Below are 14,773 nucleotides of genomic sequence, written 5' to 3'. Positions count from 1 at the left end.
CCATGAGGTTTTGGCCTAGCCATGCGAATGCGCCGGCTTCTAGCTTTGGCTTCCTTGCGCTGATTCCAGTAGCGCGCATCCACATGTACGCGCAAGGCACACGTGCGCGTCGCTGCTCAAGCTCCAAAGCTCTAATTTCTTTGCACCTTCCATTTATGCATGCCTCCGTCCTCTCTTCTAGGCTATCCTTGTCCTATAAAGTCTGAATTCACTTAACAAACAGACGACAACATCTAATGGTAATAGAAGAGGATTCAAATATGGCATATTTAGTGTGAAAGAAGCATGTTTTCATCTGTGAAGCAAAATTGGGAAGGAAACACAAAACCATGCATTTTTCATGAATAAGTGTGAAAGAACATTGATAAAACCCTCAAAATCCATACAAGATAAACCCTAAAAACGGGGTTTATCAATGATATGCAGTACTGAGACATAGCCTCGTACCGAAAGCTCTTTGGAAAGCTCCCCAAAACCTTGAAGTGAATCAGGGATCACGGTCCGATACTATGCTCGACGGCACACCATGCAACCTTACTATCTCCTTTATAAACAACCTTGCTAACTCTTCCATAGAACAGTTCACTCGAATAGGCAGAAAATGAGCGAATTTGGTTAAGCGATCCACGATCACCCAAATCGCATCAAATCTCGGCCTAGTCCTCGGTAAACCGGTCACAAAATCCATTGTAATTCCTTTCCACTTCTATTGAGGAATTTCAAGAGACTGTAGCATCCCCGACGATTTCTGATGCTCTACCTTCACCTTTTGACACGTCAAACACTTGGATACCATTGAAGCTACATTACCTTTCATCCCAGACCACTAGAACCTCTTCTTTAAGTCTTAGTACATCTTTGTGCTTCCTGGATGAATAGAAAACCCGCTGATGTGAGCCTCCAACAACAAGTCTTACCTCAAACTCCCGGCATCCGGTATGTAAATTCTTCCCTTATATCTCCATAACCCTTCATCAGCCTTGGTGAATTCTCCACGCCTCTTATCACCCACTGGTTGAATCAATTGCTGAAGCTTCTATTCATCTTACTGAGCCTTTTGAATCTCCATCTTAAACATACTTGAAATCTGCAACTGCTACAAACAATCTCTTCCGGCGATTTCACCAGTATTCAACTTAAGATCCATAAACTTATCCACTAACTCCTCCTCCTTGATTCTCATCCAAGCTATTGTCAAGGACCTTCGACTCAATGCGTCCACTACCACATTCCGGTGTTGCATCAACCCGTAACCCAAACCCTTCAGAGAAGCATCACAGTACATTCCGAATGGTTCATGCGGTTCCGACAATATTAAAATAGGTGCTGAAGTTAACTTCTGCTCCAAAGTCTGAAAACTCTCTCGCCTTCTGCTACGTCACTCTGATTATCGTTGTTAAAAATCCAAAAATTGTTCCTTAACCCAAATACCAATTTTTGTAATACTGTTCAAAACCTTTAAAATAAGTTCCATATAAATGAGTTCATTGTTAAAACTTTTTCAAAAGAGTCAAAAATCGTTTATTTGTAAATCAATCATTTTAAAGCATGATTTTCCTAAATTCATCGAAACCCATGAATCAAAACCTCTCCATTTGAATCCCTTATGATAAACGAAATTACAAAACCAAAATCTCAAGTTAACAAAATCATACAACTCACTTTCCTTTTTAAATCATACCAACTGATCAAAAGTTCCCGTCCTAGTTTCAAAACCAAATCATTCAAACCAAAGTTCGAACCAAGTTTAAAAATCAATCTAAGCTTTAAAACTTTTTCAACACGAACGACGATAGTCTATACTATGAAGATAAGTTGAGATTTGGTCATTGGCTTCATAATTACCTCAACCCTGTGGTTGTGATCGATCCGCCCCACGTGCTCCTCGGTGTGGACAATCTCTAACCAAATGTCCCGGTGCGCCACACTTGTAATATGGTTTCTTACCCAACTGGCATGGCCTATTCGGATGGTATTTCTCGCACTCTTGACATTTCATATCAGAGGAGTAAGCTCTTGATCGCTTCACTTCGCCATATTTCTTGAAGTTTTGCCCCTTTGGTCCAAGGTAATCATCGCATTCCCTACTAGTGTTCCCTCCATGAGTGTCCCTTGACGAGGCTACCATCTTTGCGTATTCCTCAACCACTCTTTCCTTATTCACCAAATCGGAGAAAATCTGAATCTCCATAGGAGCCACAGCAGTCTTGATGTCGTCCTTCAAACTCCTTTGATACTTTACACACTTCCAACTTTCATAGGTCTCTTGGGCACCCTGACATACACTAGAAAACTTACATAGTTCCTCAAACTTGCTTGTGTAGTCCGCCACAGATAGGGAACCTTGCTTCAGCTGCATCAGTTCCATCTCCTTTGCTTCCCTTGCAGACTCAGGAATGTACTTCTTGTAGAAGGCCGTCCGGAATACATCCTAAGGAACATCGGCGTTCTGAAGTTGGAGCAAGCGACATTCAGCCTGCCACCAATGTTGGGCCTCGTCCAGAAGATGATAAGCAGCAAACTCCACGTATTGGTTGTTCAGGACATGCTGTGCTTGTAGTGCACGCTCCATAGCTTGGAACCAGTTATCCGCTTCCGTGGGATTGGTCGATCCTCTGAAAGTCAGTGGGTGAACTTTCAGAAATGTAGCTAGGGTCATCGGAGCAGCATTCGGCTCCATGGTGTTCGCAAGGTTCGCCATTGCCGCCATGTACTCGGCATGGTTATCAGCCGGTTGCTAGCTTCTACTCTCTCTTTGTGAACGTGTACGACCTCGTCCGCGAGTAGCCATTAGGGTTCCTGTCTACACCAAACAATCGATATCAAGGTGATCTGTCTCAATATCAAAAGCCTAGTGCTTCCATTATCCCAAACAGGCACTCACAAACAAGTATGCTATACAATATTAAGTAGATAACCTAATACCATCAAAGAAAAAGACACACAAAGTATGCAACAAAACACAATCGGTCCATCCCTCAGGCTCACGAGGACGAACCGCTCTGATACCACTAAATGTAACACCCCAAGTACCCTAAGCCTTACTTCTTGCCGTAAAGCAAAGGTTAATCAGAGGTTACGACAATTCTAAGGCTTATACATATTTATATATAGAAAGAATAGTATAATCTAGAAGCCCGATGAAGGTGATAGCTCAAAAACAGGATTTGAAAAGCGCAAAACGTACTAGCGAAGCTAATAACTTAAAACACAAGGTACAGGTAAGATGTATTAAAATATAATAGTATAATATCATAAGAATCTAGCCACGACTCGCGGAGTTTAAGCCGGCTAGTCATATATATATACCACTAGAAGACTGTAGTTCAAAAGGGCTTATACAAGTTTTGTTCTCTCAAATAAAAGCCTCTAGGCAAAAGTAAATACAAAAGTGAGAGTACAAGTTAAAAATAACCAAGATAACAACAAAATAGAATAAGATCCTCCGCTCTCCTACCATCACCCAACTCACTGCGGTGGGTTGCGACCTGCATCTGAAAAACAACAACAATGTATGAAATGAGAACCTGAGGTTCTCAGTATGGTAACAGTACCCAATAATGTATGATGTAAGGCTCCAGGACGCCAAAGGCAATCCTAGAACTTCACATCAAACTGATATTCAAGCTTAAAACAAAATATAATTAACGTAAACCTTGAGCAGTAAACATGGTTTTCTAAACTTAAAGGATTCTAACTAATACTAATCACATCGTTGTATCCCACAGCCTTTGCCAACCTAACCTCCATGCGATCCCATCGCCACCACCTGCCTAGCCTCCTCAGCATCAGACAAACGGAAGATAAATACAAGCAAGTAAAACACAGATAGTATACATTTACAGCAAGTAATTAAAGAAGCAAGTAGGCATGTTATACAATTAGGCAAACTCAAGTAAACAATGCAAGCAAGCATATAGAGAATGCATATGATGAATGTCTGTCCTATTGGCTGTGATATCACATGTCGGTTATCGCCAAACCCGACAGAAAATTCGGTCAACAACGCCCGGATTAGTCTCTCTATTGCGCATAAGGAGGAATAATTCCGAGGGATGAGTGCCGTACCACCTTCTCCTTTCAGAGGGAAATATTCCGAGGGAGCGTGCCCTACCACCTTCCTCTGGTTGCCGTATAATTCCGTGGGTTAGTGCCCTACCACCTTGCAATCACAGAGAAGTCACATTTTTAGGAGGAATAATTCCGAGGGATAAGTGCCCTACCACCTTCTCCTTTCAGAGGGAAACATTCCGAGGGAGTGTGCCCTACCACCTTCCTCTGGTTGCGAGAAATATGAGTGAGAAGCCCAGCTTCAACTCTCACATCCGAACGTAGGCGGGAGACTGCCACAGCCCCTACGACGTAGAACAATGTATATCGTAATCACATGTTCAAACTCAGAGGCCACTGTTCATAGCACCCTTCCACTCATACTCGTCACAACCATTCTCAATTCATAACTTCCTATTCCGAACTCACTAGTTCGTCACTTTCTCAATCCATATACCATTCTTCTTTTGCACTCCACCAAACCCAGCCTCAGAACACCAGAAACCTAAGCCTCCGTTCTCTATCTTTTCAAAATAAGATCACTAAATCCCTTAAGTTCTCTCCTATATTCTCATACCAAAAAATTATGTCCAAGAGTCTTAAAGTGGTGTTATAGAAGCTTGTAACCTTGTTGGGAAGGTAGAATAGTTGAAAACAAGTGAAATTTGAGAAACAGGGTGTGCGCGTCCGCACAGGGGTGTGCGTGCACATGCCCAGGAAATTTTGAAAGTGTGTGTACACATGGGGGTGTGCGTACGCACAGGTATAAAAACTTGTAAGGTCTGTTCACTCGCACAGGGTATGCTAGCGCTCCCAACAGACGACCCTTCCCGGCTTGTGCGTGCGCACAGGACTGTGCATCCGCACAGGTTGCAATTCTTCATTGATGCACACAAGCTGTGCTAATGCTACAAGCAGTAAGCCTTTACCTGCCTGTGCGTACGCACAGGTCTGTGCGTCCGCACAGCATGAGATTTTTGCAGGGTTGTGCATGCACACAAGGCTGTGCGTGCGCACATATCAGAAGTTCTGAAATTCAGCAACTTTGCAGAATTTCAGATTTTTAACACCAATTTTGAATGATCATAACTCCCTCTACAAAATTCCAAATTTTACAAACTTTATATCAAATCGAAGGGTTTTTAAAAATCCTTAATTCTAAATCAAATTCAGCAGATTTTGAAAACCGAGGCAAAAGTTATGATCAGACAAAGTTTACCGAAATTTCATTTTTACCAAAAATCACAAATCCTCAACTTCACCAAAATTCACAATTCAAAGCCAAACTAATCATACCCCAAACAATACCAAAAAAACATCAAGGTCCATACCAAGTATTTCTCAACCACTTCAACCATTCAAGCATATATATATATAAACCATTTAATACTCACCTCATCTAACTTTAAATTCAATCTAACATCACATCCAATTTTCTTAATACCACCATTCAAATTCTCAACAACCATAACAAATCTCATCATTCAATATCTCAATTTATCAACTGTTAAATGATCATCTCCACTTACCAACAACATCAATATGCATTCATAATCATCAACCATATCACAAACCTCCATCAACAACAATAAGTCTCACATTCATCATCAACCTTCATACTAATTAAAATACCAATAATCATCATCAAATCATATAATCATTATCATTATTCCAATTCCTTCCACACAACACCATCACAACATCAATCAATCCCCATCAACAACCCCAATAATGGCATTAAATAGAGAAATAAAGGATGAATTAAAATGCAATAGATCTAAACAGAAAAGATGAATTACTTGAGAAACCAAACAAAAGGCAAAATGTAACTTAATTGCAATAGCTAAAGGGAAATTGAAGATCTCAGGGGTGGAGGAGACTAGAAAACAAGTCTAGATCTCAAATCCTTCCTTGATCCAACAAGAGAATTATTGCAGAAAAGTAAAAGAACAAATTGTAGAAGAAGTAGAAAATGGAAGCAGTAAAGAGAATTCAAATCCCAAATCAAAATTCCTCGAATTATGTAGACAACTAATCAGAAGGAGATCTCAAGGTAAAATTGAAACAAAATTTCTTCAATTCTCCACCCAAGATCCAAAACAAAGAGTAAAAAGTGCAGAGGCAAGAACAAGGAAGAAGAGAGATTAATTCTGCTTCCCAATTCCCCAAAATAGAACTCAGAGATCCAAAGCAAAAATTCAAAAGAAAGTAAAAGTGTAAAATTCTAAATGAAGGTAAAAAGTAAAATTTCCAAAAGTGCTCTCTAAATCAAACTAGCTTCTATTTATACACTTCCTAATTTGGATCTAAGAATTTGGGTGGGCTTTTAAATTTGGTGAAGAAATGAATTAAATTGGATTTTTGATGAATTTTTGGCCCATGGAAGTTGCTTGGTGCCTTGCCTTGTCAATTGTTGCGCGCCTTTCTTCTTATTACAAGGAAGTAAAGCTCTTTGTGAGAGCTTCAAGCTCTTGGCAAGAGCTTTCTCCTCATCCTTGGTGAGGTCCCACGTTCGACACCCAGGGAGAGCACTTGCTGGTCATTTTCCTTGGCACATGAGTAGCGCTTAAGTCCTTGCTTCCTTGAAGTCCTTAGTTCGAATCCCATGGAGTGAAAACAAGCCAATTTTGGCTTGTTTTTCTTGTGAGGTAGCGCTGCCCCCTCCCCCTTTGGTCTTGAGTTCAAACCTTGGTGAGTGCATTGGCAAGCTTTTCTTCCTTGATTTTCTTTGAAGCATGCCCGATAAAGCTCTTAGCAAAGCTCTTGGCAAGAGCTGAGCTTTGAAGTTTGCCTTGCTTCCTCCTTGCTTGTAGCGCTCAGTTCTTGTGGAGAGCTTTGTTCTCCTCTTTTCTTGGCCTTGCCTTTGAAGTAAAGCTCTTGGCAAGAGCTCTAGGCTCTTGGCAAGAGATTTGTGCTCTTGCTCATTGTTTTGAGCCACTCTTTTCTTCCTTTGGCCATGCCTTCCTTATTTCCTTTGATCACGCTCCTTAGGCTACACTTTTCTCATTTTTTCTTTTCTTCACCTACAAGTAATCAAAACAACCAATCAAAGTATCACAAAATTCACAAAGCTTAAATTCATTTAAAAACCAATTAATTTTAGCTTAAACCTCATGATTTTGTGTCAATTAAAGGGTGGTTGATTGATTCAAAGGAACCATGCAATTCCACTCCAAATTGCTAACTTACAATGCAAGAAAGTGCATAAAAATTAATGAAACAAGTGAAATTTGCTTGAAAAGCTAGCATATGATGACTTGTCATCACAACACCAAACTTAAAACTTACTTGTCCCCAAGCAAGCACTAATCATAAGGGAAAATGAATTGAAACAGAGAAGTATGCATGTCCTTATTTAGCAGATAGTTGAACTTGGTTCATGGGGTTTTATGCAGACAATGATAGCTCATTTATTACTTGCTGTTACATAAGATATGTTTCCTCAAAGATTCACTGAGTTTGCTGCTATAAGGCTCTACTTTTGCTTAATCCCTTGCTAGCTTTTCCTTCTTTATTTCTGCTTAGAGCTTATTGTTCATTGAAGGCTTGGTTGCAAATGTTGCAGCAGCCTTTGGCTTAGTTTTGCTCAACATTTCTTCACCACAGACACATGGCTCACATTTTCTTCCTAGGATCATTGATGCCCAGCATCTCTTTGGATTACTAAATATTTTGTAGCTAGGTTGCTCTTTATTGTGGACATTCAGTTGGCAATCCCAAATCAGTTGATCTAAGTTGCCAAGTTTCGAAATACTCCTTAGAACCTACTTGTCCAAGCATATCCTAGTACAAAAACACCACAGGTATGGGTCCTAGGGTCCAAGCTATTGGTGTCTAGCCTTATTGTTTGTTTCTTTGCCAATTCTTGGCTTTTCTTTTTCTTTTTCGTTCTGTTTTATTTCATTCTCAAGGGATCTTTAATGATCCAAGCATTTATAACAGCAAGCTAGTTCCTTCTTTAAAGAACATATCATTATGCATCATTTATTTTATGAGCCATGCATTAAATCAACAAATACCACCACTAACTTTCATTCTAACTTATGCAACATTGGATATTTACTTCTTAATTCAAACAGTTTTTCTTTTATTCAAGCAGCAGGGGAAACAAAACAAAATCTAAGCAAATGAAGGATGACAAGATTATGCAGATTACTTTCAAGCTAATTACTCAAAACAAAAATGCAGAACAAAGAGCATTTGGAGGCATGTCATGTTTCAGACATGCATCTTCCTTATTCAATTTGAAATCATGAATGAACTTCACCACCTTCTAATTGTTTTGTTCCTGGTTTTTGCTTGATTCTCCCTTCTTCTTCTTTCTCTTCCAGAGCTTGGAGTAGTCTTGAGCTTCTTTGCCAGGGCATCTTCTGTCCCAGACAGAATCTAGCAGGCCCGAGAGTCCAACATCCTCCAATCTGTTTTGCATACGTGCTGAGTATCTATCTGTTCTTGCTCTCTGTTGGTTTACTAACTCAGGGCACATCCCAAATGGTTTAATATGTGGATTTATTGCTGGCATGCTGTGAGTCAAATAATCCAGCTTTGCTTGGGTGTCTTCATCATATTCTATTCTATCCACATGCCTACACTCTCCAATGGTATGATGTATGTTCTTCCATTGATACAAGTTGTGAGTGTATTTCCCAGATTTGGCTTGGGTCAGGAACATTTTGTCATATGACTCTTTAAGATTTGTTGTTTGTTCTCTCTGCCCCTCAAGAACCTTTGTTTGGAATTCTTGTTGTTGAGCCATCATTTGTAGCTGCCAGCTTTCTTGCCTCTCCTCCATTCTGCGCTGCCAAGCTTTATTTTGCTCTCTATCCTTCAAATATTACTCCCGGTGCTCTAGATATTGCTCTTGTTGCCTTGAATATTGCTCTTGTGTTCTCACATTTTGTTGTGATATTTCCTCAAGAGCTCTCTGTAATTGGCTTATGTCTATGGCTCCAAGAGTTTATTCTTCTTCCCTTTGAGGTCTTCTTCTCCTTTGGGGTTCTTCTTCTTGATCATCCTCTTCAGTCATGCCTTCCATGCTTCTCTTTGTGATTCCCTTCCCCTTTTTTACTTTCTCTGTATCCTCTTCTTCAAAGATCACTCCAGCTCTGTTGTATAGCCTTAGAATGGTGCTTGGATGACCAAGCCTACTTGATTTGGTTGCGTTTTCAGCCATCTCTTGGATACTGTCGGCTATGAGTTGTGCCAGATTAATTTCTCCTCCATTTAAGATACAGTATACTAAGAGTGCACGCTTGATTATGACAGCTGAGGTGTTTCCAGTGGGAAATATAGATCTTTTTACTATCTCATACCACCCCTTGGCCTCAGGAGTGAGATTTATTCTTTTCAAGTGGCTTAGAACTCCTTTTGAATCTCTTTCCCAGTCTGTGCCTTCCAAACATATCCCCTGTAAGATCTCATCGGGGTCATTCTCCCCTTGCAGTCTGGCTTCATAGCTAAGCTCTTCGTAAGTTATGGTTCTCAACTTCAGGGCCCTTGTAATGGATGCTGGACTAAAATCCACTTCAAATCCTCTAACATAACTTTTGTAAGGGGTGCTGTTTTCTCTCTCTTTCACAGCATTAGCATAAAATTCCCTGATCATGACTGCACTAATGTCAGTGAGAGGATCGCATAGAAGCTCCCACCTTCTCTCCCTAGTGATTTGCTTCATGATGGGGTATTCCCCTTTCCTCAGCTCGAAGCCCATCTCATAAATGATATGCTTTGTTTCCATGAGCCTATGATATCTTCCTTCATGAAACTGAGATCTAAATCTCCTTGTATCATAGGTTGGAGGCTCTATCACCATTGGTTCCTTGCCTTTTCTTCTCTTTGAACTTGATGAGGCCATGGGTTTAGAAAGAACAGAGAAGTAAGGGTGATCTTGTGGTTGGTTGAGGCACGGCTTTGTAATGCAAAGAGAATGGAGAAAAGAATGTTGCTGTTGAGTGGGGAATGGGACGTGTTTTGGTTATGCACAAGGTAGAAGGAATGCTTATAATTGTGAAGAGGGCTTGTAGGAATATGTGATGCAAGAAATGTCCCAACCTATTTATAGGCAAGGCATTAAAGCTTTGAACAAAAACACACTTTGGGGGGAAGGAGTTCGGTCATGACTTATGAAGGGTGAAGATTGAGTTAAGCAACATAGTAACTTCATGAGATGAATGGCCTGCATGTTTTACTGAGGTTTGACAAGGATTCTCTCCCTATTGGTTGCATGAGGTTTGTCCTCTAAGGTGGCTAGCATGCAGATTTTGTTTCCCAAAGTAGGCACACCTCTCTAGGCACATGTGACCCTTCTCACTTGACTTGTCATAGACGTGGGCCTCCTTTTTCTTGTCCTCTTCTCAATCTTCTTTTTCCTATTCAACCAAATCAACAAAATGGTGAGTCTTAGGCTAGAACACGGTAGTGTAGTGATGAATAATTAAACTAACTATCATGTGCTTTATTCATAAAGAACCCATTGTGTTCCTTAAATAATGAATCAAGATTTGGTGAACACCAAACTTATTCATTGCTAAGGAGTCAATAATAAATGCACACGGTCTATCACAATTGGCATATTAATCCTAAAGCGCACTTTATTTCTTATCATGTCTTCCTAAAATGAACTATGCATGATCCATTCGTGCATGGCTTTGATTTCATGAACAGAAATTAATTCTTCTGCAAATTAATGCATGTGTAGACACCAAAATTAATGTTTGGCTATATACTTTATCACAATAATTAAACATATAGTCTAAGAAAGTTGAAGAGCTAATTTGGAGTGCCTTGAGGCACACCAAACTTAGAAATCTAACATATGCTCCAAAACAGTGCATGCAGCTATCGGGTAAGTTCATGAGAAATCAAGTTCATGCTAGAATTATCATAGATTATTGAATTTTAAAGACAAGGCAAAATTCTTAGATCATGGGTTGCCTCCCATGGAGCGCTCTTTTATTGTCACTAGCTTGACATTGGCCCCTCATTAGGGTGGTTACTGACAGTAGTGTCTCAGTTTGTCTCCCCTGACTGTGATCTTCTTTTTAGTGCCTTGATGCTCAATTTCAGCATGTTCCAATGAGAGTATTTTACTGCCAGTGTAGTAATCATCAGCCTGTTGACTTGTTCCCAACTATTGGTAAACTAACTGTACTTTATCACCTTTAGAAAACCCCTCAGTTGGTATCTTCTTGTTCTTCCACCCCTTTTGAGCCTTTTTCTTGCTTTTCTTCTTTCTTTTTGTTCATCTTTCTCCTTTGACAGAGGATTGGACTTTTGGATTGTCCTTCTCAGTGGTTAACACTTCAATCTCTTCTTGATTCCCCCCATCACTCTGCTCAGTCTCTTTCTCTTTTTGCCCTGCTGTATTATTTGTTTCTTGTTCTGAGAGGTAATCACAGATTGTCTTGTTTGTTTTCTTTTTCCATTGCAAACCACCTTTATCCGTCTCCATGTAGTTTCCCTTTTCATCACTGGGTTGTGTTTCTGGGAAAATATTCAAGGTGATGCTTTCATCATGCATTCGGAGGGTCAGCTCTCTTTGCTCCACATCTATAATGGCCCTTGCTATGGCCAAGAAGGGTCTTCCCAATATAATGGAATCACCTTCATCTTCATCTGAGTCTAAGACCACAAAATCTGCAGGAAATATGAATCTGTCCACCTTAATTAAAAGGTTTTCAATCACACCCCTGGGACATATCACTGATTTGTCCACCAATTCTAAAGACATATGTATTGTCTTCACTTCCTCTATGCACAACTTCTTCACCAAAGAAGAGGGCATAAGATTGATACTCACCCCTAAATCACACATTGCCTTATTGATGATCATACTGCCAATGGTACATGGCAGAAAAAAACTTCCAGGGTCTTCAAGTTTAGGGGGAAGTCCTTTCTGGATTAATGCCCTGCATTCTTCAGTGAGCAGTATAATTTTCTTCTCATGCCAACTCCTCTTTTTGTTGATAAGCTCTTTCAAGAACTTTGCATATAGAGGCATTTGCTCTAGTGCCTCAGCCAGTGGAATGTTTATCTCCAATTTCTTGAAGACTTCAAGAAATTTAGGGAAGTGTTGGTCCTTAGTCTCCTTGTTGAACCTTTGAGGATATGGCAATGGAGGTGTGAAGTTCACTCCCTGCCTGTGATCCTTGGTTGGTTCTTCCATTGCTTCCTTCTCTTTTCTTGAGATTTGTGGTTGGTCTTCCTTTTCTTGAGCCTGCTTGCCTGTTGTCACATCCTTGTTGCTGGCTTCCTCTTTCTCTGTTGGCTCTTTCGCGTGAGTGACGCAGATGCGTGGGAGGTGTTTTTCGCGACTGACGCGAACGCGTTAGCGATGCGGTCGCGTGGAACAAATTGTGCCAAAGGCACGCCTCCAGCCACGCTTTCGCATGACTTTCTGTTCACTTTCCTTTTCTTCTTAATGCACTGGTGACGCTCTCGCGTCGCGTGCGATTTTTTTTATGTAATTATGGAATTATGCAGTATGCAATGCTAATGAATAATATCCAGGTTCAATGAAAATAATATAATATAAAAACAAACAACACGAAATAAAATTGAAAAAGAAACGACCATACCATAGTGGGTTGTCTCCCACCTAGCACTTTTAGTTAAAGTCCTTAAGTTGGACATTGGATGAGCTTCCTGTTATGGTGGCTTATGCTTAAATTCATCCAAAAATCTCCACCAATGTTTGGAATTCCAACAGCCTCCGGGGTCCCAAACTAGGCATGTAAAGCTTTTGAGCAGCTTCAAGCAGGTTCTCAGGCTCCCGAGGTGACGAATGTCAGAATAGATTCCAGGATCCCAAACTTTGCTTTTAAATCCGCCGTTGTCTTGATCTATATTCTTCGATCCAGGCGGTTTAGAAATTGTATTCTCACCAAGATGACCAAACGTCATCCGAGACCCATTCAATTGAACTTGATACCAATCCTTGCACTTCGAATTGAAGCGCGGAACCTTATTGAACCTTGTACACCAGCTCTGAGTACGAGCCATTTCCCTCTTACTCTTAAAGCCGTAGAGAGCTCTAAGCTGGCCATCTATTTCAAGCAAACCATATTCAAGTGGAAAGGTAAAGATAAAGGTTAAGGATTGTACCCACTTGAAGCTTGTATTAGGTGGTAATGGCCTTGGGATAGGTGTTTCCAGTGGTTCTGTAAGTTCTACTCCCTTGTATTCTCCTATGAATTCCTCCACTTCTTTGCAAAATTTTTCAACTGCAACTGCGTCCTGGTCAAAATCTTCTATGTCTTCCTCGTCACTCAAGTCATACGTTGGAGGTTGAGAAAAATCTACCTCGACATCATCTTCGTATTCACTTGGATAAGGTTCTTCAGGCTCAAGGAGTTCAGTTGTGGATGTGAGTTCGTGATTAGGAGAGCTTGATTCATGATCATCACTGCCTATGGAATCAACTTCTTGGTCTGTTCCGTCCAATTTTTCACAAGGTATATGCTTTGAAGGTTGTGCACTATCCTCTTTGGCATCAATTTTGAACTTCTCAACAGAATCCTTTATAGTTCTCGATTCCCATGGAGGTTCAGCATCTCCTAAATCTTCAACCACTTCTTCCTCTACAACTATCATGGCTTCCTCCACTTGTTCCAATACAAAGCCATGCTCCTCATTGTCTACCGAGGTTTCTAGTGTCTCCTTCATGCTTCGCTCTTCTTTTGATTCTCCACATGTAGCCATGGGAGTGCTTCGAGTGCTCAGATGTCGGGAAGCTATTATATTTACTACCTCAGTTAAGGCACTAGTGAGTTCCAGTACGCCCCTTTGCATCCTCGCTTGCCCTTGAAGAAGAACACGAAGTTTGTCATTCATTGGAGGTTAGGGTAGGTATGAGGGTTTATTGGTTGGGAAAGAGGGTTCAAAATAAGAATGTGGTGGTTCTTGGGAGTAATTGGATTGGGATTGTGGTGGATAAGGGTCGTACGATGGTGAATGGTAAAAAAAAACTTGTGAGTGTGGTGGTTCAAAGCTACGTTGAGAGGATGGTCTATAAGCACAGGGTGGGGCTTGTTGGTAATTACAAGGGGGTCCACCATGTCTATCAGCTTCGTATGCATTGTAGAGTGGTCCTTGCCCATGATATCTTGGAAGGTGTTGTTGCCTAAAGGGTTGATCAGGGTCTCTTGGCTCCATCCATCTTTGATTGCTTAGACCTTGATGCATATTCCTGTTGTAGCTTCCACTCCTTTCAACAGATTTAGAACCAAACTCAAAGCGAGAGGGGTGAGAATTCATAGTAGCTAATAGAAATAAAAGGGAAAAACAAAAACAAATAAATAAATAAAAGAAAAATATTTACAATAACCAATAATAAGGCACACGTTTGTAGTTCCCCGGCAACGGCGCCATTTTTTGACGTTCGATTTTTCTATCGGTAAAGAAATATAAAAATATGATCGCGTTGTAAGTATAGCTTCTAAACCAACAGAAAATACTTTCGTACAAACGTTTTGGTTGTCACAAGTAACAAACCCCTTTTTAAAATTGATAACCGAAGTATTTAAACCTCGGGTCGTCTTCTCAAGGAACTGCAGGGAGGTGTTCTTATTATTGGTTATGAGTTTTGTAAATTGGGGGTTTTAAAAGCAAGGAACAAGTAATTTAAATGACAAATAAAATAAATAAATAACTATAAAATAAACTCTTGGCAAGGTATGAAAATTCAGAAGTCCTATCCTAGTTACTCCTATGAGAATTGAAGTTA

The 14,773-nt window shown here is 40.3% G+C and overlaps 2 protein-coding genes and 1 pseudogene across 2 annotated transcripts; all 3 read right to left on the bottom strand.

Annotated features, from left to right (window-relative positions):
• Positions 1-1,846: 1,846 nt before the first annotated feature.
• Positions 1,847-2,359, bottom strand: LOC148564396 (uncharacterized). The gene has a single exon (XM_088487031.1). The coding sequence runs from the start codon at positions 2,357-2,359 to the stop codon at positions 1,847-1,849; it is 513 nt and encodes a 170-aa protein (XP_088343157.1).
• Positions 2,360-8,323: 5,964 nt separating this feature from the next.
• Positions 8,324-9,904, bottom strand: LOC148564395 (uncharacterized; annotated as a pseudogene).
• A 2,792-nt stretch (positions 9,905-12,696) lies between these two features.
• LOC148564394 (uncharacterized) lies at positions 12,697-13,881 on the bottom strand. Its single transcript, XM_088487030.1, has one exon. The coding sequence runs from the start codon at positions 13,879-13,881 to the stop codon at positions 12,697-12,699; it is 1,185 nt and encodes a 394-aa protein (XP_088343156.1).
• Positions 13,882-14,773: the final 892 nt, after the last annotated feature.

Source organism: Arachis ipaensis, chromosome B5 (genome assembly GCF_059453495.1).
Source record: "Arachis ipaensis isolate K30076 ecotype BB chromosome B5, ASM5945349v1, whole genome shotgun sequence".
NCBI classification, from domain to species: Eukaryota; Viridiplantae; Streptophyta; class Magnoliopsida; order Fabales; family Fabaceae; genus Arachis; species Arachis ipaensis.
This window is presented reverse-complemented; position numbering and strand designations above follow the sequence as displayed.